General features: G+C 40.8%; 1 protein-coding gene across 2 annotated transcripts in view; it reads right to left on the bottom strand.

Moving 5' to 3' along the window:
* The window catches only part of CNTNAP2 (contactin associated protein 2), a 1,224,243-nt gene that overhangs the window by 96,308 nt on the left and 1,102,555 nt on the right, over positions 1–25,380 (bottom strand). For both annotated transcript variants that reach the window (XM_075745282.1, XM_075745283.1), the window contains exons 17-18: positions 12,942–13,160; positions 10,075–10,311 (exon numbers count right to left, since the gene is read on the bottom strand). In XM_075745282.1, coding sequence (XP_075601397.1) covers positions 10,075–10,311; positions 12,942–13,160 — 456 coding nt within the window. The remainder of the gene's footprint in view (positions 1–10,074; positions 10,312–12,941; positions 13,161–25,380) is intronic.

The following is a 25,380-nucleotide window of genomic DNA, read 5'->3' as shown; positions in this document are numbered from 1 at the left end:
AGCAAGATGTCCATTTTACAAGCTGTGCAGTGATACAGAGCAAGTCAGGGATGAGCCTGCAGACTTTATTCAGAGTAGCTGAGCAGAGAAAAGATAACAAGACAGGTAAAATTATAATAGACTTTACTGATGCTCCTTTCCAGAATCTAGTGCTGGAAAAGTTTTATGTTTTCCTATTACCGTATAAAATTTTCCAAAACTCAAAATACCATAGTCACTGTCACTGTGCAGCCATATAAAACATGGAGTCAAGTCATGGTCCCAAGTTGCTATAAATAATTCGATCATTCTGATAGATTTATACCTGCCATTTCATAGGAGAAACCTTAAATCACCCTGAAACAGTTATGGGAGAGGCAATTCAGTTTAACAACTATATTTTGCAGTAGACTCAACTTAAGTACTCCTGGATTAAAAATGAAGGGCCCTATCCTGAAAATACCCCAAATTGTGATGCCTTCTGCTGTTAATGGCAGTGTTGAAAACAAGCGCTAGCACTTACCAATCTAAAGCAGCATATGCTGTAGCTCTAAGTATTTGCAAGACTGGCTTAAAAATATCCCTTACAACCACTGATTTATTTCTTCTTCGACCTCTACTTGTAGCTCACGCAAAGTGCTCCTCGGGCAGATGCTGCATCAATTACACCGCTGCGGCGCTGGCAGAGCTGTTCGCCAGAGCTGGCGTGCCGAGTCCCGGTACGCGGGCAGCCACGCTGTTTGGCACTGCCGCTCTGCTGGCAGGAACCGCAGCCCATGTGGAGGCTCCGTGTACACACGCAGCATACTGATGAAAAATTATGTTTGCCTCCAGCCTGTTTACTGCTTGTCATGCCTTTTATTTTAGGCATCTTCGGGATCGCCCGGCGCTATGCTTGCCCGGGGCCTCACGCACTGGGAATACTGGGACGTTCAGGCCTGACCTCAGCACTGCTCTGGGACTGAACTGGAAAGCATGCAACCCATTTTCCACAGCTGTGAATGTTATGAATTGCTACTTTAAATGTTCATTACTACAAAGAAAGCTTTAAGTAAATGGTGCTCTCTGAAACGGTAAGACTTTTTTTTCCCCAAAAGGATTTCTTGACAAAACTGTTCTGCACGTTTAAATTTATTTGAGCTGAGAAAATAATTTTCAGTATAACTGTATTATTGCAGGCGTACAAGCTATTGTAATGAGCCTTGAAATTCTCCTCACATGCACACCACCTCTTTTAAGAGGAAGGATAAGAGGAAGGTTCACACTTCACTTCGGCTGCGTGAGCGCATTAGGCCCTCAACAGGAAGATACTGAATCCCCTGAAGTTCCAGCTCAGCAAAGAGGTTGATGCACGTGGTTATGCTCTGCACTGGATGAAGCTGAAGTCCATCCAGCAGGGCTGCAAAGTGCTCAGTAGCTCACAGGTGCAGGCTGTTTAAACTACTAGGAATTATTAGAAAAAGCTAAAGGATCATTTTCTCTATATGGAGCACAGGTATAAGATGACTTGGAAATGCTGAGGGCTGATCAATGAAAAAACTGTCTACTCGGAGGTCACAAATGTATCATCTTTCTCAAGCTCTGATAGAAGGAATATTGAAGTCCTTCATTCAGAAAACCATTCAAGCTGCCTGAATAAAATGAGTAAAACACAGTACAAACCCTGCTGCTGAAATGTGGATGATCTTTCCATGCACAAACCTCTGCTTTCTTTTGCAATATTTCAAATGATAGCTGAAAAGATGAACCTTGGGGTATCAGGCATAAGGCATAATGAAGGGTTCCTCTGCAAACTGCCCTTTTGAGACAGAAACCTTGGGGAAATTAATGTGGTGGTAACAGATCAGTTTTCTTTGGAAAGCAGTTCCTATTTCTACACTAATATGCAGTGCGGTCATCCTCTGTTGACAGACTGCAAATACATACAGTTTGGGCTTGATCTGTAGAGGAACCCAGAGCAGGATTTGTGGATCATTAGAAATGATTTTATCAAGCAAGATGTGTATCCCCAGTGTGAACTGCACATATTTTATAAAACTGTCTGGCTTCAATTTGAAAAGGGATGAAGCAAAAGCTGATACAAAATTTCCACATAAAATGGACGTGTACCCAGAAGCTTATTTTGAAGGTTACAATTCTTTTGTCATCTCCCCAGTCCCCCTATAACCACTCAGCTACTTTCAGTTTTGTACACTCTCATTCTATCTGGGATCAGGAGTATTGAAAGACTGGAGGAAAAAGCCAAATAGCTATGAAAAAACCCATTTCTCTTAAAAAAATCCACAATCTCATGACATTTTTGGGCTGGTGTTGTAGGCCTAAGAAAATATAAGTAGGAACCTGATTCTCCTTTGCTGCTGGTTTAACATCAGTGAACTGTCAGTGTTGTCTTCCCCTCTCCTCTCCTCTCCTCTCCTCTCCTCTCCTCTCCTCTCCTCTCCTCTCCTCTCCTCTCCTCTCCTCTCCTCTCCTCTCCTCTCCTCTCCTCTCCTCTCCTCTCCTCTCCTCTCCTCTCCTCTCCTCTCCTCTCCTCTATGATTCTGCCAGCCATACACTCAGTCACACCCAGAACTTGTCTTCTTTCTCCATTACTTTTTCTTCACCTGTGAAGAGTATTGCCAGCATGGCACAGCTGTGGCTGAACACAGCTTCAGCAAGATTTTCTATCTGGAGGCGTATATAAAAGATACAGAACTCAGCAAACTTTAAAGCAATTGAATTGGCTCTGTGCTGACAGTTGGGATGTGAATGTTAATAGGAATTGTCATGAATCAAGTGCAAGATCATACTCCTAATAAATAAAGAAGCAACAGATCTGTGGAGCTACCAAAAAACCCCACCCCAATTTCAACACAGGAGCTTTTCAAGAGCGGCACCATAAGAGGTAGAATCTACCTTCTGCAGTCGGACAACTATTGCTGGCTTACAACTGCCACCTCACATTTTTCCAAGGAAACTCAAGACCTGGCTTGTGTCACCTTTTACCTGGAGACCAAGGAGAAAGTAATTCTGGTTATTTCCCTGGTATTACCATATTTGGCTTTTTTGAGGCTGGGCCTTCAAAGCAATCTTATAAATGGGTACTAACAGGGCAAAATCCCTGCCTTACAGAAGGTGGAGATAAAGTCCTGACAACTATGAAGCCTGGCCAGGACACATGAAAACTGCAACAGAGAAAGATTCTCTCCTCTTTGTTTCACAAAGCTGACTGAAATGCCGCCTTACAGCTGTAAGTGTGTCCCATCTGGAGGCCCTAAATGCCTCCTTGGCTCTGCTCAGATTCGGTAAATTAAAAATATTACTCTGTGATGCTGCTTGCTAGTGCTTAATGCTGTGTCTTCCCTGCACGGAGTTCTGGAGGTAAAAAGCAGCATTTTCAAAATCCTCAGCAAGGGCAGTCACTGGAGGCATTCTGACACTCAGTGCATGTACAAAGATTGTTAGGGCAATTTAGACAGCCGAACAAAATGTCTTTCCTGATGCATAATTTTATTTCCTTTTTGATTTCTCATATAATTATGAATATTGAATATAGATTAACTAGAGCTTGCTTGTCTGGCTTGTGGCTAAAAACGTGCTAGAGAGCATCAGAAATTGCAGCTACTTCCAGGCTGTTGGCACAAAGATTAAGACTGTTTGCTGAGATACATCCTGGCCATAGGGCATCAGTAGACAGACAGAATCTCTCAGCTGTTGATCTGGGAGACAATTTACTTTGAGTGCTCTGAAGATGGTAATGCTGATCATTTATCTGGTTAGCCACTCAGTGTTTTATTCTACCTTCAGGCTCACAGTATTTAGTATGTGAAACCAAAAAGTGAGGATTTAAAGGTTTTGTCCTGCATCCTCAAGTCTCATATTCTGTCTGCCACTGCTGTAATAATTTGTGATGCTCATTTGAGTTTCCCATGTGTGGAGTAAAACACCAAAATACAGCAATTGCTTATTGGCATTAACAGACTAGAAACCCACTGAGGGTTTGCTTCTTCTATATGAATATATCAGTACTCAGTATAAAAAAGGCTTTCTTAAACAAATGACCATCAGAATTGGGGGATATATAAAATAATGCACTCCAGTGAAACTATGGGGCCTGACCATAAATCCCCTCAAAGTTTCCCACTACCTTCAGTAGAGTAGGATGAGTGCCACAGAAGATAGGGTTAAGCCACTTGATTCATTACACCTTCAAGCTTTCTTAGTCAATGCCGACAGGTAGATTCTGCCGGGAAGCAGTTTGGCATGCCTAAGCAAGGCTGAGCTCTCAACCTTCTTTTCCAATAGCCCTGTAAATCAGGTGCCTTTTATTCTACCTTGCTATACCTGGGTAGAAGTGCACATGCCAAGGAAAGCCTAAAAATGTCAGGAAAATCACAGTTGCAGTTCATTCTGCACTGATATAAAATTACTATAGATCTTTCTATAGCTACAGTCATTTGAACTGATGTCTAGGACAGCAGGATCAGAATAAGGGAACGGCAACCCGCACTGTATATTCTCTGCTGAATCTAAATGAAAAACTAGCTCCCTTTCTAATGGAAATATCCATAATGGTTAAAAAACCCCCATCAAATAAAACAGGATGGATGAAGAAAAATGTCATGTCAACTATACAACAGACCAGATTTCATGATTTCCTGCCAGGGAGTCTTTGGAGATGCTCTTTAAGTAACCTCAGAGAAAAACTTGCAGCTTTGCAAAAGCAATTTGTGAAATATTAGAGACTGCCATTTGATGATTGCACAGTATTCAGAGTGACAGCTTTGATAGGTGAGATCTGGCTTCAATCTCTTCCTATACCACAGGTACCCACTCTAAAAGTGAGCAGTTCCTTGCTTCCCTCGTTATCTTGTTCGCTTTCTCCATTACCATAATGAAAACATCTTCTCACATCACAGAGCTATTGTAAGGATAAATACCTTACCAGCTTGTGAGGTGCCAATACTGCTCCAATAGCATGCAGGTGTATAAATATTGCACACGGATGTCTGGTGTGAGAAACTCAAATCTCTCAGTTGCCTTTGCACAGGCATGCAACAGCCAGCAATGTTGCTGAAGCTGCTCTACTCATCTTTCATAAAACACCTGCATTCAGTGAGCAATGAAACCAGAGCAAGCCTATTATAGTTACCTGGCAAATAAACTGAAAGTTTATCACATTTTCTGAGCCAGGACTTAGTATTTTTTAACTTATGAACCTGATTTATCTGCATTCTGTTTACAGAATAAGAAATCCTTGCATTTTATAAATAGTTTACTATGGATGGTAAGTGGGCTTGCAAGTTGTTTATAATCAGGTTGATATTTCTTTGAGATATGTAAGTAGCATGGGGAAGGTTTGTTTTGCTTTAAAAACAAACAGACAAAAAATTCCAATAAAAGAATTCTTGGAACTTAAGTGAAATGCAATTTTCAAAGCACTAGAGCACAACTGTGCGTGTTTAATAAGGCAGTATTGACAGGACGGCAGACTGGAATAGCTTTACAGAGTATATATTTTGTTGTGAATATATATATATTACTCAATAGAGGCTAAGACCCAAGTGCTGGAGTTTGATGTACAGGTAAAAAAACCTGACTGCAGCATTCAGACTTACCAGACTGGGAGCCTAGCATTCCCAACCCAAGGAAAATTTCTGATAAAACTTTCGGCTAACAGATTGCAATCATGTTGTGTATAGCAGAATGTTTTGGGGGGTGGGAGGGAATGTTGCCTTGATTTTCCAGGTTCTGGGATTATGAACAATGCAAACTAAGAAGTTAGTTACCTTAAACCACTTGAACAATCACCTCCTCATTAATTAGAGCAAAGCAATGAAATGTATTTGCAACCAGCAAAATAAAGGGAATTGAATGGGTATAACCAGGGCAGAATTTGGAGATGGTCAAGTATCAAAGAGTCTGTGGAGAGCTGCTTCACCATGTGCCAAAGCACCAGATCTGGTATGTCTTTTTTTGGATCCACTCAGACTAGTAAAAAGCTGATTTTTCTCTTTCAGGGAGAGAAGGGAGCAAGAAAGGAAGGAAATCCGGCCATGACAATACTACTGTAAGGGCTTTCAGGGTTCATGCAATGTAAAAACAAATATGAAGCAGTTCAGTTTGGGCATTGGCATAAGGATTGCAATAATTCACACTGTGAATCTGAGCTTTACTTGAAAGAAAGAAAAAAGTGTATACACTATGCTCATCTCCTCGGTGTTTGTTGATGCAAATTGAGTAACTGCATAGAAACTGGGAAGCTTTGAATTTACCCTTCCAGCACACCTGAAGGCACATGAGTCACAGCACCAGCCTTTTTTTTTTTTCCCCCCACACTCTCTTGGTGGTGGGCAATTTCTTCTCCTACTGTTGATCCGCAGCACTTCAATACCCAAAGGAGGAAAGCTTTCTCCCTGGCGGATCCCCCACATCGCAGTGCGGCCACACACTCTGCATAGCCATTTTGGCATTCGACCTTTGCTCTTTTTGTTTAAAGAAAAGAAAGTTTGTTTTTTAAAGGAACAAAAATTAATTGTTTTCTCAGAAATACTTTATGATAATAGAACAGCTGTGGGAGAAAAAAATAAAGAGAATTTATGCTTAAGCAAAGGACAGGGAAAGGTCAGAAAGCAATCTGTAGGACCGCAGAAACACTGCAGCTATTTCTTAGAACAATTTCTCTGAGCAATGAAAGGAGATGTGAAGCCAATTGCGTATGCCCCAAATACAAAACAAAAATAAAGTTAAAATAGATGTCAGACTGCATTTTTTGCACTTTTTTTTTTGTCCTTGTAAAAAAATAGTGTAATTTCCAGGCCACTACCACATCAATCATCTTGTGATCTGCTGCTAATAAGGCTGGAGACAATGCAATTTCTTGTCAGTCATCTATCAGTGGCTCTAAGGATGGATTTCATCATCGAAAGAATCTACAATATGCGAGGCCTGTTTTTATTGTGAGATGTGTTTATTACTTATGAATCATTGTATGGTGATTTCCTTATAGTAATGATGGGGTTTTTTTCTTTGATTTTTCCTATCACTTCTTCTGCCAGCAGTTTAAGTATGTAACCAACCCCAAAAAGTTTACCATGGGGAAGTGACTTGAATATCAAAATAGAATTTTTGGATAAGAAAAAATTTCTGTGGCAAATTAAAATCAATGGGAAGAGAAGACTGTGGTATATTGAAAGGTATTATATTATGCCACCTTGCACTCCTGCTGAGTAGCATATTTTTCTGGTACTATCTTGTATTGGTTTGAATGTGATGATTTAAAAAGTCAGGCACTATTGATTATCAAATCAACAGAGCTGCTTGGTGAGGAAGGTTTACTCAGAGAAGTAAATAACGAAACCTAGTCCTAGCCTATTGTGCAAAGCACTAACCTTGTTATTTCTTGGCAGCTGACGTGAATTCCTAGTGAAGGTAACAGAGGAAAATATTCTTGCTTGCCTCATATTACACTTTCACAAGTCTAGGGAATTTGACAACATGCACAAGATGTTCCAGTGCTTTACTTGATTTAAAAGGCGTACTGCAAGTTAAATTTACAATGTAAAATTTAATGGGCTGAAAATGAACTGGTTTATAGACCTCATTATCAGCACTGTTTGTTACAAAGGTTTTACAATTCTTTTGATCACAGGATGCCCCAAACCCAGTCTATTTTGTGTTTAATTTATCCTCTAACTTCATCCCAGTAACACATTGTTGCTTCTACAGAGAAGCCGCCCAGCAGCAGCAGCTTACAGCAAGTTTTACTGCGTGCTCAAAGTGTCACTGTCAGAGCTCTGGGCCTTTGGCTGGACTGAGAGGCTGATAAGGAGAATATTACAGTATAATATAGTATAATATTACTGCTGTTGCTATGACAGTGCTTACAGATCTGCCAAAACCAGAGTTTGTCTGTGCAAGGTGTTCAAGTATTCCCCTAATGGCATTTTTTATTCTATTAGCTCCACATCCAGGAAAAATAAAACACTTTAGCTTAGAGCTAGTTTTGGCAAAAGTTTGGGGTTTATCCATCCATAAGAGAAACAGAAAAACACAAATAAAAGCCAGTGTGATGAGTTTTGACAATACAGAAAAAAATTAAAATGTGAATGCACCAAATATGGCATGGCAGCAATTCTTTTTTTTTTTTTTTTTTTGGAGTCAACATATGTGATCTGTCAGAGACTGACTCAGTTCCAGCCTGAATGAGTCTCCTCTAACATAATTACAGTAGTGAACAGAAATACTAAATATGCATTACCATTCTTCAACTCATGACAAACCATTTGCTAAATTAACTGAAATCACTGTATTCACATTCCCAGGAATTACTCTATGTACAGTCCTGAATGTGATGGACACGTTTTATAATTTGTCTTTGAAGCAACACAGCATAGTGAGATCTGATGAAATTCCTGCATGCAAGCACAGTGGAAGCCGTTCACAGCTTCGCTTCTAGTGCAGCTTCACTTCTGCTGCACTAGAAATACATATTTATTGGAATTTATAAAATAATCATGATAGAGATTCATCAGAATATCTGGTGATGTGAAAACAATCCTTTAGATTTTAGAAGAGGGTGCTCCAATGTGTGAGAAACATAAGTGATGAAGAAAGCTCTGTTATGATAAACTGAGATGAAGGTGGATATATATGGATATAAATGAAGGTTGCTGAAGCATGTAAGGAGAAAATACAGTCCACAACCCAGCATCAGGTAAAAAGACTGACTCTTGCTCTTATAAACTTGGTTTCCTCTAAGTGAGGCTGGAAGGGAGCAGGGCATGGATATTTGCTAAGTAATCCTCAAAGTGTGACTTGGAAAAAAAAGAGACGTTAAGAAGGCATTGGAAACCAGAATGTCAAAGGACAGGAGCTTTCCCCTACTGCCAAGACAGCTTCATTAAGAGAATTTGGTGACTGGTGATCCAGCCTGCCTGCAGGATTCCTAGTACAGTGGGTAATGTAAAAGCAGAAGAACAGTTTATGAGCCTAGAGGCTTCTTTAACATCACAGATAGTGATGAGAAGAGCCTTCATATTTTTTAGCTGAAACTGTAGGACTAGTACCTTTTGAGAAAGTTTCTGAAATGATTAGGAAAAGCAATAGACTAGATGATTTTGTGTACCAATAAAAGCACAGTGAAAAAGAGCTGCTGAGAGATATTAGCACCTCAGGTAAATGTGACAAAACCTTTAGAGGTGTTGAGAATAATATTTCAAGAATATAATGAGAATATCCTATGAGATGTAAGGCAAACAAATGAATGGCCACAAAGCCTGCAAACTGTGCAAACATTTGGTAAATTATATTACCATTACTACTTAGTCACAACCATTCCTGGTCAAATTAAGAAAAAAAACATGTGGAAATAAATTAGCATCTTCGGTCGTGTCGTCCCTGTTTCCCCCCCGCCCCTTTTTTGTGGGGTATGTAAGATCCCTCTTTCCCTCACTCCTTGTCTGTCTTATGCAGGCATGTGTGTCCATAGTAAATTGGTCTCTTACAATCATTGATTTTGAAAATTCAGAACATACTTTAAGCATTTCCAAAGGAGTCACATAGATGTGGGAGCTCTGTACCTTCCCTTACCCTAGCAAGTTCAATCTCTAACCAAGTTTGAGCTACTTAAAAACTTGATCTGGTTATGAACGGATAAAATTTTTAATGCAAATGCTGGCCTCCCAATTTATGAGATATTCAACCCAAAGCTCACAGCTATGTATCTCCAAGTAAGTTTCTGAATGAGACTAGGTAGCTTTTGTTTAAATACCTTTTTTTTCTATAGAAGCAACCATGACATAGAGCTAGTAGGAATTTACTGTTCCACAGCTCAAGACTACTGAATACACTCTGCCTAATCCGCTATGACTACAGGAATTCCTGATGCAGTTTGTTGTTGTGTTGATTTAAATAGGTAACATATATTAGTACTAATGAGAGATGTGGTTTTAAATCATCACATTTAAATCCTGGGTGTATAATTTGACTTGTTTATAAGAAGTATTAAACAAGATTTACTTGTTTAATTAATAAAAGCCAAAGCGTTGATTCTATTGTGTTTTTTCTCAGGCAGATAGTTCTTCCATACTCTGCCTCCTGCACTAAAGCATTTACCTTTAATGCAAAATGGTCCATCGTAGGCAGTTTTGGAGCAGTCACAGGAGTAGCCATTGTACTTCTCGACACATTTACCGCCATTTGCGCAGTACATCCCATAGCTCGTGCAATGGCCAGAGCAGCCAGGCTTCACTCCTGGCGTGACTTTCGCTCTCTCTTCCAGGTCCAGCGTCACCCCGTTCATCCTTAATGAACGAATGCAACCTAGGAAGCCTCGCTGGCCTCCTGCAGCACCTGAGAGGGAAAGCAAAACTGTGAGACAACAGTGAACAGATTTTGTTGTTGTTGCTTTACATGACATATTCTGCTAAGCTTGTGACAACAGCTGGAAATAAGTAACTTCTTTGTAAAAGCAAGGAATTGCCTTGTCCTAATGACAATGAAATCAATGAAACCTAACCTTTTGATACCATACCGTAAGCATAAATAGTAGGTGTGTTTGCTTAACACTGATTAGACATTAGAGATTCTAGTCCTCCATTGTAAGACTTAGTTTCATTTCAACTTCAAGATTTTTGGAGATAACAGTGGAAGAAATGGGCTTGGCTCGATTGCTAAGATATAGCCTTACTTTCCATATGATAAGTGATGATGGATGCTAATAATAATGCTATAATATGTTATGTAGTGTTATATTTTTCAAAGCCACAATGGGGAAAGAAGGAAAAGATTTAAATCCCCACTCTCAGTTGCAATATAAAGTATAAATGTTATTTTCCAAGCAACATTGAGTATATTGTTTAGTTGCCTGAGTACAGGGTGAAGGATGTAACACTGAAGAACTACATTTGAAAATTTGGGTTGAGATGCCTTTTCTTAGCAGGCAAAGAGAACTGTTCCTTTTTTCCCCCTAGTAAACACTTGCTGAAAAATGTGATTTCAGCTAGGAAAGTCTTATTTGGGGCTGCATTAGAAACCAAAAAACCCCTAAAAAATGCAAGCAAATAATAATGATTGGCTGTCATCCTTTCTCCTCATCCTCTCATCCTTTTGATTACCGCAGTGCTGCAGGTGCTGAAGAGTCCCTGAGGAGATCTGAACGCTCATCACTGCAGAGCACAGAGGCTGATATTTACCTGAGTGAGGAAGAGGACTAAATACAAACCAAAGAGGGCCACTTCAAATCAACTGCTGGTAACTGGATGATTTGGAGTAAGAGGAGGCAATGCTCAGACTCTGCCGAGTGCACAGAGCAGAGAGCATTCTGATGTGGTTCCATTTTATGTAAACTCATATACACTGCAGTGACAAAAAGCCCCCTAATACATCTAATTCCTTTCTTTCCCCGTCCAGTGACTGTCCTAGCCCCTGGGACATGAAGTCATCCCTCAGGCTCTCTTGCTGGTCCAAGGAATAGATATTTATTCTACAGAAAGTGGAACAGGAGGCACCGAAATAATTCCTGTTTGGTATTACCCTCCAGGCCCCGATGTTCAGGGTGTACATTTGGGACACTCCAACTCAAATCGATTCTCTGTCTGACTCTCAGTAAGGATTTACATCTGTTCTTTGAGATGTGTGCTCCAATCACCAACTTGTACAAAATGGATATGATTCAGAAAGAAAAAAAAATCTGGTGCAGATTTGGACATTCAGTTTTTGGCAATAAAGGTACTAGGTATTTCAAAACATTGCTGGTATTACAATTAATTCAAAGCTATCAATAAAAGTCACCATTATTAACAATTCCCCGAGAACTCAGGCTGGAAAAAAAATCCAGCTCTTCCTGTTTTCAGCAAAGGGCTTAATACTTCTTTTAAAAGGTTAAGGCTCCATCTTTTAAACAAACTTCACATTTCAGCTTATTTTGAAACTACATTTTATTGGGATCACAGTCAGCAGTAAAGGAGAATCTGAGCTTGTAAATAATGACTGCACATCTGGTGACACATTATACACACTTTGCAGTAACACTGTGCTGTTTACTGAGGCAGTGAAGGCTTTAACCATCATTTTAATTCATTTCTGCTGTTGAACCCTGACTAACATGGGAAAAAAAATGAGATAATGTCTTTCTTTCCTTTCCCTCTTCTCCTGTTAACAGATATCTGGAGAGGGAGGAAAGTGCTTCTTTGCTCAACATTTCATGCAGTTCTGATTCCAGCTAATGGCACTTGGCATGTCTGCACTTCGCAGCCCTGGGGCTAGCAGTCAGAGAAATACAAGTGCTGCTGGAATAGCCTGCCCAAAATGTAGCAGAGACCAGCAGCTCCAGAAAGCAGCTGGACTAACTTGTTTCCAGGGAATGCATTTGTGTAACACTGTGTGATGCTTTCCTACATCAAATGGGCAAACAGCCCATGGGACTAAAGCAAAAAGACTGTAGCGATAGCTGTGAATGCAAAAGTGCGGGCAATGATCAAACCTAGAGGGTGGAAGTGCTGCCGAGGCTACGATGGGCACTGCAGGCACGTGCAGTCCTGGCAAGAGCTATACAGAATTTTTCACTTCTGTGGTGAATGTGTGTGTGTGAGAGACAGACAGAGAATGTGAGTGTGTGAGTGTGTGTGGGTGACATGTGGCAAAAAAGGAGTTTGGCACTACTACTAGCACTACTACTGCCTACTAGAGGCACCTTCAGCCAGGAGCTGCAGGTGGGGAAAGACAAAAATGACAAGTTGCCAAAACAGAATATTTTTCTCTTAGTTGATCATCTTATTTCTGTAATTATGGACATGTATTTCTTTTCTTTTCTTCTTTTTTTTTTTTTTTTTTTAAATTCCCCCCCTGCCCTGCCCTGTGTTGTCATGCAAGTGCTTCAGGAGTGCAACTTCCCACATTAAACTAACTTCTGCTGGCAAGACATGAGGCAAAGAGTGTTCAGCATGTGAGAGCAAAGCCCGGTTACCCACTCTGCATCTTACCAACATAGAGCTGGCTGTACAATTCCAGTCGCGTGTGTCCTTCTGTTGGTGCTTTCCGGACCTCCAGGGGTAACTGGTCTACCTGCAGGCTGGCCTGTTTGACATTCCTCTCAGCATTGACCCGATGCCACTGGTCGTCATTGAGCTGGTTGGGAGATCTAACGACAATTTCCACGGGACCATTTCCAACATCAAACGAAAAGGAAACCTCCGTAGCAGCTGAAACACCAAGAAAAAGGGAACCCATCTTGTTGTAAACAAAATCACTTAGTCTTCTTAAACAGGGAGTGTGATTAATAACATATAGATGATTTTGGAATGAAGAAATATAATTTTGACTTTCCTACTGATATTTATTTTATATAATTTGGGGATGTAAATTGTATTATGGTGGCAAAACATCAGATGAAAAGGCTACCAGAAAATGGATTATCAGTGATAGCATTCACAAAGGAGGATACCAGACAGAAGACAGCCAAGAGTTCCATTTAATTTGTTTTTCTTAGATATAAAATAAAAAAGCTGCAGCACCCTTTTAACTGTTCTGAAAAATCTCAGGTGCCTAATTATGGTCTCAGTGTTCCAGTACAGCTGTGGTTTCTTCTTTGGTTGAATTAATAAAACCAGTCTTATAAAAATCTTACTTGGCAAGGCTATTAAACAGTGGTAGAAGCACTACTCCATGATCATTATCACTAACAATATTGACAAATAGTGGGAAATATTTTTGTACACGGCCTAATAGATTTTCACAAGATTATGTCAGACTGAATTAAGTACATTTTTATGAAAACTGGAAGGATAGGAATAAACTTTTTACAGAGAATATTCTTTCAAACCAGATTTATTATACAATTGACACCTTTGATTTTTTCCTGTAAAATTGGCTATTTCTAAAAGAAAAAATTAAAACATATTTTATTGCTGTTGTACTCTATTCTCTGCTGAATAAAATAATTTCATTTCTTGAGTGAACTGCCTTTCATAAGCCATGAATTTAGTCTGTTTGTTCTTTTGCACTTTACAAGACACAAAATCTGTATGAGCCAAAGCTTGCCATTATAGAAATAAAGATGTTTCATTTTAATGTTATTGTGTCTTATAACTTCAGTGGTTCTGCCAATAAACTCAGGCAAATTAGGAATTAGAGTAAAATCTCTCCAGTACTTCAGCTGTATGTTATGTTTGAGTCTATTTTCAAGGGTGTGTGTGTAATTCTGCTTTACTTTTTGCTTTGAAGAACTGCCTCAGATCTCTTCACTGTCAGGCTTGAATTGCTTCCCCAAAGCTGTCTGTCTACAAGGCTGTAAAATGAGAACCCCTTAGCAGACTTTTCATCTTATTCTGAGGCAACTGATGGCACTATTGATATTGCTCATGGGTACCTTAAGTACAACCCCATACAGGATTTTGAAAACCTCTGCAAGTGTGCTTGTTTGCAAGCTCTTGGTCTTCTGGATGGAAACATCTCTCATTTTTTAAAGGAAGAATGTTCTTCCTTTAAAAGAGAAAAAGAAGTGTAGAGAATTGGCAAATAGAGATATTTCAAGTAGAAGTTCTGTGCTTGCATAGTCTAGCTTTATGCAGGCCTTTAAACTGAAATCTGTCTCACAGCCTGAAAGACTTTTAATGAAATTTGTACTTATTGGAGAAAATTATTCACTCTGACATAAGAGTACTATTTGTATAAATTCATATTATATTTTTATATTTAAAGTTAGGGAAGGAAAAATATTCCAGAAAAATCTTCTCATCAAAGTCCATTTTCAGTGCATGTACCTGCTGACATGCTGAAGTTAGAGAAGCCAGTACAGCATCTATGGACTGTGCTGATCCATCCCCAAGCAACCTAAAACCATGACTCTTACAAAACCAGTGGGGAAGAAACTTATTTGCTAGACTGATGGACTGAAAAAACATGAAGTATGTCAATGAAAAGAGCTTTGCAGATGGGCAGAGGCTGCACGACAGCACATTTCACATGTGAGTTATGTTGCTGGTTCTGAGTCTTCATTCTCAGTTTCCATTGGAATGAATTTTTGAGTCTACAGATCAAGTATATTCTCCAATCAGGGGTATCTCTAGGTAAAATGATTGGTACTTGTACCTTAACAAAAATGGATGAACACCTGATAACAGGCACATCAGTCAAAAAAGGAAGACAAAAGAAATTGTACCCCCCCAATAAATGGGACAAGAGATGTGTTGACAACTGATATGGAGAAGGCTGAGGTACTCAACTTTTTTGTCTCAGTTTTCACTGGCAATTGCTCTTCCCACATCTCTTGAGTCCCTGAATCTCAAGGCAGGGGACTGGGAGAATGAAGCGTGCAAGGTCAGGTTGGATGGGGCTTTGAACACACCGTGCTGCCCCTGCTCCTTCTTTTTCTTCTGCCCCAGCTTTACTGCTGAGTATGGTTTGTACAGTATGGAGTATCCCTCTGCCCAATGGTCAACTGTCCTTTTATGTCCCTTTCCAACTTCTTTGCTACCCTCAGCCTACTGACTGAGGGAGAAATAGGAAAGAGAGAAAGCTTTGATGCTGTGCAAGCATCGTTCAGCAATAGCCAAAACACTGGTGTGGTTTCAACACTGTTTTAGGCACAAATCCAAAACACAGCACTGTAACTCCATCTCAGCCAGACCCAGTACAACATCAATTTTTTTTTTCAGAAGTTCAGTATAACTAGTTATGTAGAAGAGTAGCAATTATTTAGGTTTTTTTTCCTAAGTATGCTTTACTTTTCAAGTAAAGTTCGCACATATAACCCTTGCATGATGTAGCATGTTTGACTTGAATACATCCTTGGTTGACATGACAGTGGTATCATTCTGTTAAACTTTTGAAGGGGATGATTAAAATATATCTAACATACATATGCACATGTGACTATTTATTCACAGTGACCAACGGAACCAGAGCAGGATTTTTTCAGAAACATGTAGAAAATGAGGTGCACAGGTCCAAGAGATTTCTACTGGTCAGTCGCTTTGCAGCTCATGAATTGAGTTTTCCTAATGATAATTTTATTTTCTATTCTACCAAATACCATAAAACTCAAACCTGCTGTTCTAAGAAATGAGAATAAGGATCACACATGGAACAAATGCTTGAAATTGCTTAATTATGAAATAATAAAAGAAAATAAATGTGATTTTAGTTTATGTAGTCAGTACAAGGTTCTGTGATGGAAACTTCATAAAATTGAACAAGGGTGAATTTTTTTATATGCTCCTGCCACATATATTCACTCAATAAACTGAGACTTGTGGCTTAATTTTACCCTTTCTATGCCTTGTGTAATTACATATAATTAAATCTCAACATGTTTCTTTCATCGATTCAATTTTCTAAGGTCTCAGGTCATTGTCAGCCATCTGTTCAGGACACTGAAGTGCAACTTTGGCAAACAAAATGCCCTTGTCACACTTTGTTCTGTGTTCTTATTTTTTAGCTCTGTTCAGACTCCACCATTTCCTCATCTCAAATCTATGAGGCATTTGCCCATAAAAAGGAAGGGACACGACTGAGCCACCCCACAGGATGACCTGTATAAGCTGGAAGAGTGGGCTAACAAGAACCTTATGAAGTTCAACAAAGACAAATGTAAGGTCTTGCACCTGGGAAAACATAATCTGGACTGCAGCACAGGCTGGGATCTACCTAGCTGGGGACCAGCTCTATGGAAAGGGACCTGGGGGTCCTGGTGGACAGGCAGCTCAAGTGTGCTACTGTGGCAAAGAAAGCCAACAGCATGCTGGGTTGCGTTAACAAGGGCATCACCAGCAGAGATAAAGAAGTCATTATCTCACTCTACTTGTGGCCTGGCAGGCCACACCTGGAATATGGTGTTCAGTTTTGGTCCTCACTATACAAAAAAGATGTGGACAGGCTGGAGGGGGTCCGGAGAAGGGCCAAAAAGATGATCCAAGGACTGGGAAGCCTGCCATATTAGGAAAGGCTGAGACAACTTGGGTTTGTTCTTTTGAGAAAAAAAGGCTTAGGGGAGATCTTATCACCATATTCCAGTATTTGAAGGGTGTCTACAAAGAAGATGGAGACTTCCTTTTTACAAGGAGTCACACAGAAAAGATCAGGGGCAGTTGGTACAAGTTATTCCTGTGAAGATTCCCATATGACTCCAGAGGAAAATTTTTCAAAATGAGAACCATCAGCCATTGGAATAATCTCCTCAGGGAAGTGGTGGATTCCCCAACACTGGACACTTTTAAGATTTGGCTGGGCAATGTACTGGGCCATCTTGTCTAGACCATGCTGTTGCCGAAAAGGTTGGACCAGATGAACCTTGAGGTCCCCTCCAACCTGGTATTCTATGATTCTATGATTTTATGACTGCATTGTCTGTGGGATTCTGCGTTCCTTGGGTCCTTTCTTTGAAGGCTTTCTGTAAATATGCTTTAGTTAAACAAAAGTTCTGAGGCTCAACCGTACAGGAAGTAGCATGCACTTCTATGTCCTTTGCTATGCAGAAGGTCAGGCTAAACAAGTTGATAGACTTTTCTGGCATTCAAGATCTACAAACAGCTAGGTCTCCCATTGTCCTAGAACTCCTTGTGTTTCAAGTCTCTATTTTCCTAGTTTGATCCTTGTTGATAATTGCAGGCTAGGATCTCCAGCTATAATGAGGCTGCTAGCAAAGAAAGAGACACTGACAGATGGGTGGGTGCTCACAAGATGCTAAACAGTAGGTGGAGGTTCTTAAGACACATCAGTGGTGAAAAAAAAGGAGGAGGGATTACAACCCTCCTTACAGTCAGTTTTGTATGCCTGTCTCTCTATTTAATCATAGAATCATAGAATGGTTTGGGTTGGAAGGGACCTCAAAGATCATCTAGTTCCAACCCCCCCTGCCATGAGCAGGGACACCCTCCACTAGGCCACATTGCCCAAAGCCTCATCCAACCTGGTCTTAAACACTTCCAGGGATGGGGCCTCCACAACCTCTCTGGGCAACCTGTTCCAGTGCCTCACCACCCTCACAGGGAAGAATTTCTTTCTAACATCTAATCTAAATCGACCCTCCTTCAGCTTAAACCCATTACCCCTTGTCCTATCACTACACTCCCTCATAAACAGGGAATTGCTCCCCATCTTTTCTGTAGGCCCCCTTCAGGTACTGGAAGACCCCAGTTAGGCCTCCCTGGAGCCGCCTTTTCTCCAGGCTGAACAATCCCAACTCTCTCAGCCTGTCCTCACAGGAGAGGTGCTCCAGCCCTCTGATCAGCTTCGTGGCCCTCCTCTGGACTCTCTCCAACAGCTCCATGTCTGTCTTGTACTGGGGCCCCAGAGCTGGATGCAGTACTCCAGGTGGGGTCTCACAGGAGTGGAGTAGAGGGCCAGGATCACCTCCCTCGACCTGCTGGTCACGCCTCTCTTGATGCAGCCCAGGACACGGTTGGCTTTCTGGGCTGCAAGCGCACACTGCCGGCTCATGTTGAGCTTCTCATCAATCAATCAATACCCCCAAGTCCTTCTCCTTGGGGCTGCTCTCAATCCACTCCCCGCCCAGCCTGTAGTTGTGTATTTCTCTCCTTCTGTCCCATTATCCTTTCTCTGAAACACATACATCTCCTCCCTTGTACTTTGTTTCTCTTACCTCCCCTGATGTATTTTTATACCCTTCAATGGGACTCACTGATGTTTTAGTTGACTTATACTAAAGGGAATAGTATCTAACATCTTTAGGATCCTTTTGAAATCCCATTCTTAGAACATAAATGCCTTGTTACGGCTAGAATCAGAGCTCACTTCCTTGGCTGTAAAACAGGATACAACAATAAACTATAAACTGTAAAACCTGCCAGACAGGTATTTCCCCCCTCCACTTTGCTTGCTTGTTCCATGAAAACAACAGCTTGAAAATATCTCTGTAAGGGCAACATCTGCCAAACTTCTTGGACAGTTTGTAAATACACTGCTGACGAAGGGCTCACTGACTACACCAGTAGACAGAATTCAGTGAAATGATTGAAAATGAATGAAAACTTAATCAACAGATAGACATGCTGCATGTATCTAGAGCTAGTGGTTTATGTATCTTTATATGGAATCCATCACCAGGGTCAAGATCAGGTCTCATACCTGTCGTCACTGGAAACCTTCCCACTGACTTTAGTAGACTCTGGATAGAAAAGAGGGCTTTCCAGGATTGAAAGCAGCTATCTTGTCCACCTTTCCTGCTCAGACAGATGAGTTTAAAGATAGTTTTACAAAGTCATCTCTTAATTACCTGCCCTGCTACCCTCATTTGCACAGGGGTGAGAGACGGCCATGCCATTGAAACAGCATTGTTAAGTTCCTGGCTGCTGAAAATATGCAGAAAGGGCCACAGATGCTACTCTGAAGTGCCATATTGGAACATAGGACCTGCTTTGAGGAGGCTACTTCTCAAAGGACACAAATAAAAATTAAAGCCGGCAAAACAACATTTCAGAGAGAAACTGTTGGTCCAAGTTACTTGACTGCAATGCAGGAATTACTGCATAGCTTGGATGTCTGTTAATAATCAGGTAGTTGTCAAAAATCATGACCATATTTACAATAATTGGACTAAGCATCTGGAAGATTTCATCATTTATCTAATTCCCAAATGGGATGGCCATTTGAACTAATGAGCAAAAGCTTCACTCATTTGACCAAATGACAGTACACATCTATGCCCAAGACTGCAGTGATCCCTGAGCTAAGTGCCAAATGAACTAGCTCTGGAAGCTGCACAGCTGCATCAGCATGATGTTGTGCCAAGAGTAATTAGTTCTAATGAGAGGCTATACTGCACCTAGGATCAAACCCAGCATAGCTGAGGGCTGATTTATGTGGATATGCTATCTTTCTTAGAATTAGCTCAGGTATCTCTCTAACATGGGCATTCATTGTACAGACTAGACACATTCTACATTCGCCTGTAGTTTAACAAGTCAAACAAAAAAAAAATCATGCAACTTTACACTGTCTTGAATCTTACACAGTCATTTATGTAAGTGTCAAGAAGGAAAAGGTGAGTAAAGCTATCACTTTGATTTAACATCATTTAACACCCACTTCTCATGGTATAAATCCAACCACAAGATATAATAACAAGTGAGGCTCAGCATCTTTCTGAACCTTCAGAACAAGCTGATATTCTGTATGGAGAAAACAATCCATTAGATAGATAACCACAGAATCACAGAACCATAGCATGGTTTGGGTTGGAAGGGACCTTTAAAGATCATCTAGTCCAATCCCCCTGCCACAGGCAGGGACATCTTTCATGGGATCAAGTTGTACAGAGCCTCATCCAACCTGACCTTGAACACTTGCAATGATGGGACATCCACAACTCTGGGCAACCTGGTCCAGTGTCTTACCATCCTCATTGTAAAGAATTTCTTCCTGATAGCCAATCTAAATCTACCCTCTTTCAGTTTCAAACCATTGCCCCTTGCCCCCTTGTCCTGTCACCACAAGCATTCATAAAAAGTCTTTCTCTGTCTTTCTTGTAAGCCCCTTTTATATATTGAAAGGCAGCAATAAGGTCTCCCCGGAGCCTTCTCTCTTCCAGGCTGAGCAATCCCAACTGTCTCAGTCTTTCTTCACAGGAGAGGTGTTCCAGCCCTGTGATCACTTCTGTGGCTCTCCTCTAGACCTACTCTATCAGGTCCATGTCTGTCTTGTGCTGGGGGCCCCAGAGCTGGACGCAGTACTCCAGGTGGGGTCTCACAAGAGTGGAGCAGTGGGGCAGATTCACCTCCCTTGACCTGCTGGTCACACTTCTTTTGATGCAGCCCAGGATACAATTGGTTTTCTAGGCTGCAGGTGTATATTGCTAGCTCATGTCCAATTTTTTGTCCACCAGTACCCCCAAGTCCTCCTCTACAAGGCTGCTCTCAATCCATTCATCACCCATTCTGTCTTGATACTGGGGATTGCCGCAAGTCATATGCAGGACCTTGCACTTGGCCTTGTTGAGTTTCATAAGGTTAACATAGGCCCACCTCTCAAGCCTGTCAAGGTCCCTCTGGATGGCATCCCTTGCCTCAAGCTATCCACTGCACCACTCAGCTTGGGGTCATCTGCAAACCTGCTGAGAGTGCACTCAATCCCACAACTATGTCACTTGTGAAGATATTCAATAGTATTGGTCTCAGAACCAACCTTTGATGGCCACCACTAGTTACTGGTTTCCACTTGAACATTGAACCATTGACTGTAACTCTTTGGATACGGCCATCCAGCCAGTTCCTTATCCATTTAACAGTCCATCCATCAAACCCATGTCTCCCCAATTTAACAGCAAGAATGTTGTGAAGGACCATATCAAAGGCCTTACAGAAGTCCACATGACATCAGTAGCTCTTCCCTTGTCCACTGATACAGTCACTCCATCGTAGAAGGCCGCTAGATTAGTCAGGCGCAATTTTCCCTTGGTGAAGCCATGTTGGCTGTTTCTACTCACCTCCCAGTCCTGCATATGCCTTGAAATAGCTTTCAAAAGGATCTGTTCTATAATCTTACCAGGCAGACTGGTTGGTAGTTCCCAGGGAACATTTCCTCCTTTCTACTCTTTTTAAAAATGGGTGTGATGTTTCTCCCTTTTTCCAGTCACTGGGAACTTCACCTGAATGCCATGACAGTTCAGATATGATGGAGAGTGGCTTGGCAACTACATCAGCCAATTCTCAGGACTCTGGGATGGATCTTGTCAGGTAGGTCCCATGGACTTACGCATGTTCATGTTCCTCAGGTGGTCTTGAACTTGAGTTGTGTTATGATGGGAGGGATTTTGTTCCCCCCCAGTCCCTGCCTTTATGTTCAGGGACTTAAGGTATGTGGGAAGAGAGATTACCATATATATTGATAAAATGTTACTTCCCTGTGAAAAAGGAAGTACAGTGACTACTATTGAAACTAACATTTTGATGATATAAGTGTAAAGTTAGTTTATAAATATGAGTGATTTCAAACATTCTGTAACAGTATTACTGATTTCTGCTCAGTGAAATTCTTGTTGCCTGGAGAAAATATTTTTAAAGACATTCTACCTTCAGATGGAGGAAGTCTAGAAACATGTATAGAAAGGAGAAGAGAAATTAACCTCTCAATGAAAGACAAAGAATGAAAATATGTATAACTGAATGGCTTTAACCATCAAAGGTTTGGAAAAAATGATACCATAATAATTAGAAAAGGTACAAAGAGAAACCCAAGGGTGTTTTTTTGCAAAGATTAAATAAACTAATTTAAGGTAAATAGGAGTTACTAAATTCCTCTGCAAATTCATCAGGAATATAGCACTCTTCAGAATGTCTGAAGTGGCTTATGACCTTTTCAGTGTGTTTTTATATAATGTTTTCATTTTGAAATTTTCGAAGTATCCTGTAGACCAAAAAACCAAATCAGAATGAAAAATGAAGAAAAAGGCTTTGTCAAATGCAGAAAAGGGCATCCTCTGAAATGCCTGTCCTTCTCATATTTTTGATCCTCATTTTCTCCACCATTTAGTCTGCAGCCTGAAGGCACTTGATTCCATCTCTACTGTGTGGAGTATCTACATCTGGCAGCTGCAAACTTGCAGTGACATTTCTTTGCAAATGGACAAGGAATTAGATCTACTGAGAGACGTCCTGATTCAACAAGAGCTGCTCTCTCCTTATGCTTATGACTATGTTGTTACATTGTAAGACAAGACTGCACACAAATAAATTGATTTGCTGTATATTTAAAAGATGTGAACTTTAATACATTATTGTTCTTCTTCCATGATACTTTCACATCTTCTTTCTAGTAAGATTTACAATTGCACTAGTAATTTCAATAACTGGACAAATAATAAGTCTAAATCCTAGCTTTCTGTTTACAGGAACCAAGCGTCTTTGCATTAATGGGAATTACATAAGTTAAAATCCTTCTTTCATAATTTCATTTTATGACCGTTCCAATATATTTTCATCTATCTGGCCGCCAGACTGAATAGCTAGCTGTTTTCTTGTTCTTTCATTGCCTGTGTTGGATTATAGACTCCCTCTACCCTAACAATCTTCATCTATTGTCTCCATGCTGAGCCCTTGCAATTCATTATCCTCATCTGTGGTTTTAATCTTAGATATTCAATATATACCAGTTGACTCGGAAAATTTTTTTTTCCACAAAAAATTGTGGAAAAGGCACATGAAAAGAAGGCAGAGGGAAGCTGGAAGACAGGAAAGATAGTAACTAGTTGTGTACCCCTGGGGTTAATCTTGGCTCCAATCCTCTTCTCATTTTCATTAATAGTCTAGATAATGACAGGGCAGAGTGTACCCTTAGCAGGTTCGCAGATGCCACAAAACTGGAACGTTCATGCTGATGTCCAGAGGGACCTTGACAGGCTGGAGAAATGGTCTGATAGGAACCTCACAAAGTTCAGCAAGGGGAAGTGCAAAATCCTGCACCTGGCAAGGAACAACCCCACACACCAGTACACGCTGGGGATCACCTGGCTGGAAAGCAGCTTTGCAGAAAAGGCCCTGGGGGTCCTGGTGGACACCAAGCTGAACATGAGCCAGCAATGTACCCTGGTGGCAAAGAACACAAATGGTTTTCTGGGCTGCATTAGTAGGATTGTTGTCAGAAGGTTGAGGGAGTTGATCCTTCCCCTCTGCTTAGCACTGGTGAGGCCACACCTGGAGTACTGAGCCCAGTTCTGGGCTCCCCAGCAAAAGAGAGACATGGACATACGAGAGAGAGTCCAGCAAATGGCCACTAACATGATGAAGGGACTGGAGCATCTCTCAGGTGAGGAAAGGCTGAGAGAGCTGGGACTGTTCAGCCTGGAGAACAGAAGGCTCAGGAGGGATCTCATCAATGTATATAAATGTCTGATAAGGGGGTATAAAGAAGATGAACCCAGGCTCTTTTCAGTGGTGCCCAATGACAGGACCAGAGGCAATGGGCACCAACTGAAACACAGGAGGCTCTCTCTGAACATCAGGAAACACTTTTTCAATGTGCGCGTGACAGCTCTCTGTGGGGATCTGGTTGAAGCCCACTGTAATTTTTTTTCATCAACTTCAGTGAAAAAGAATGCTGATGGACTGTAGGACTATTAGTTTGCTGATGATAATCTGTTGTCTGTTTCTCTTGCTTAACCTCTAATGCTGAATACGTGCCTCTCTGGATGGAATTTGAACATAACAGTGAGCTGGTCTGCTGAAGCTCATGCTAGATAAGACTACAGTGACAGTAGCAGGTAGAAGGAAGAAATTAAAAAGTGTATTAACTACCAGCGGTGTATCACTCACAGTAAATGTGTGTTTCTGGAGCATGGCACCAGGATGGCTTTTTTCTGTATTCTTATGGCTAGAGGATTCTAATAGTGTCTACTAAATAAGATTTTGCTAGCATGATCTATATTTCTGGCAACTAAAATTGTGCATTATTGCTGTTTCCTGCATAATTCAGTTCCAAAAAGTAAATCACAAAGTCCTACATTTTCCATTTTTCTCCAGTGCATGATTACTCCTCTTGGATTGCATTAGGAAAGTCAAAGAAATTACAGCTTGTTACAAGTAAATACATATAAAGAAATAAAAAATTACAGGTCATTATTCTTCTAGCCTGTTGGCTCGTCTGCAGCATCAAGCTTAATTTTGTTGTGCACATGCCACTTGCACTGATATCCATCCCTATCTACATATTCTGAAATATTTGCAGGTGTATTTCAATGCTTCCTTATCGCTGTTTTACATGACTTCAGCTAGCAACACTATTCCTTCCTGCTCCCCTCCCCTCCCCCTTCTGTTTTTCAGTATTTAAGGAAATAAATACTGGGATACTACTGTGTAGAGTAATTTCCTCAAATGCACATTTACAACTCCACTGTTTCAACAATACTAGTATTAAAAGTGGGCTATTCACTACCATAGTCTGCTCTCAGAAGGTTAAGAAGTTGCGTATAGAAAGAGGCATATCTGTTAGATGCAGCACTTGGTTACAGCTTGTTTCTGGTAGAGAGTGATTATGTCACTGAGCCATTGTGTTGCCATGCACATGCAAGTTTAGATTACTCCTTTGGAGCAGAAGCTGGAGCAGAGAACAGTGCAGACTTACAATCCTTTCCCGAGTTTTCCCTAGGGTGGTCCAATCTGCTGTCTGACTGCAGCTGAGGGGGAACTTTTAACTGCTGGAAACCCATCTCGACCTTTTCCAAAGCACACAGGCTACTTGCAACTGGCTAAATGCTCTCCAGGTGCAAGGTAATAAAAAAAAAATATTCCTGGCTTCTCTCATCTTGTAGACAGACACAAATTCTCTTTCTACTGGCAGACAACCACTTACACAAGTAATTCACAATATTTTGGAAAGGCAGAACTATACTGGAGCTCAATATCAAGGGAAATCAGAAGTGAATACAGCACTTTCCTCATCATAAGTAAGCATATGTGTGAGGACAAAGAT

Source organism: Balearica regulorum, chromosome 2, assembly GCF_011004875.1.
Source record: "Balearica regulorum gibbericeps isolate bBalReg1 chromosome 2, bBalReg1.pri, whole genome shotgun sequence".
Lineage (NCBI taxonomy): Eukaryota > Metazoa > Chordata > Aves > Gruiformes > Gruidae > Balearica > Balearica regulorum.
This window is presented reverse-complemented; position numbering and strand designations above follow the sequence as displayed.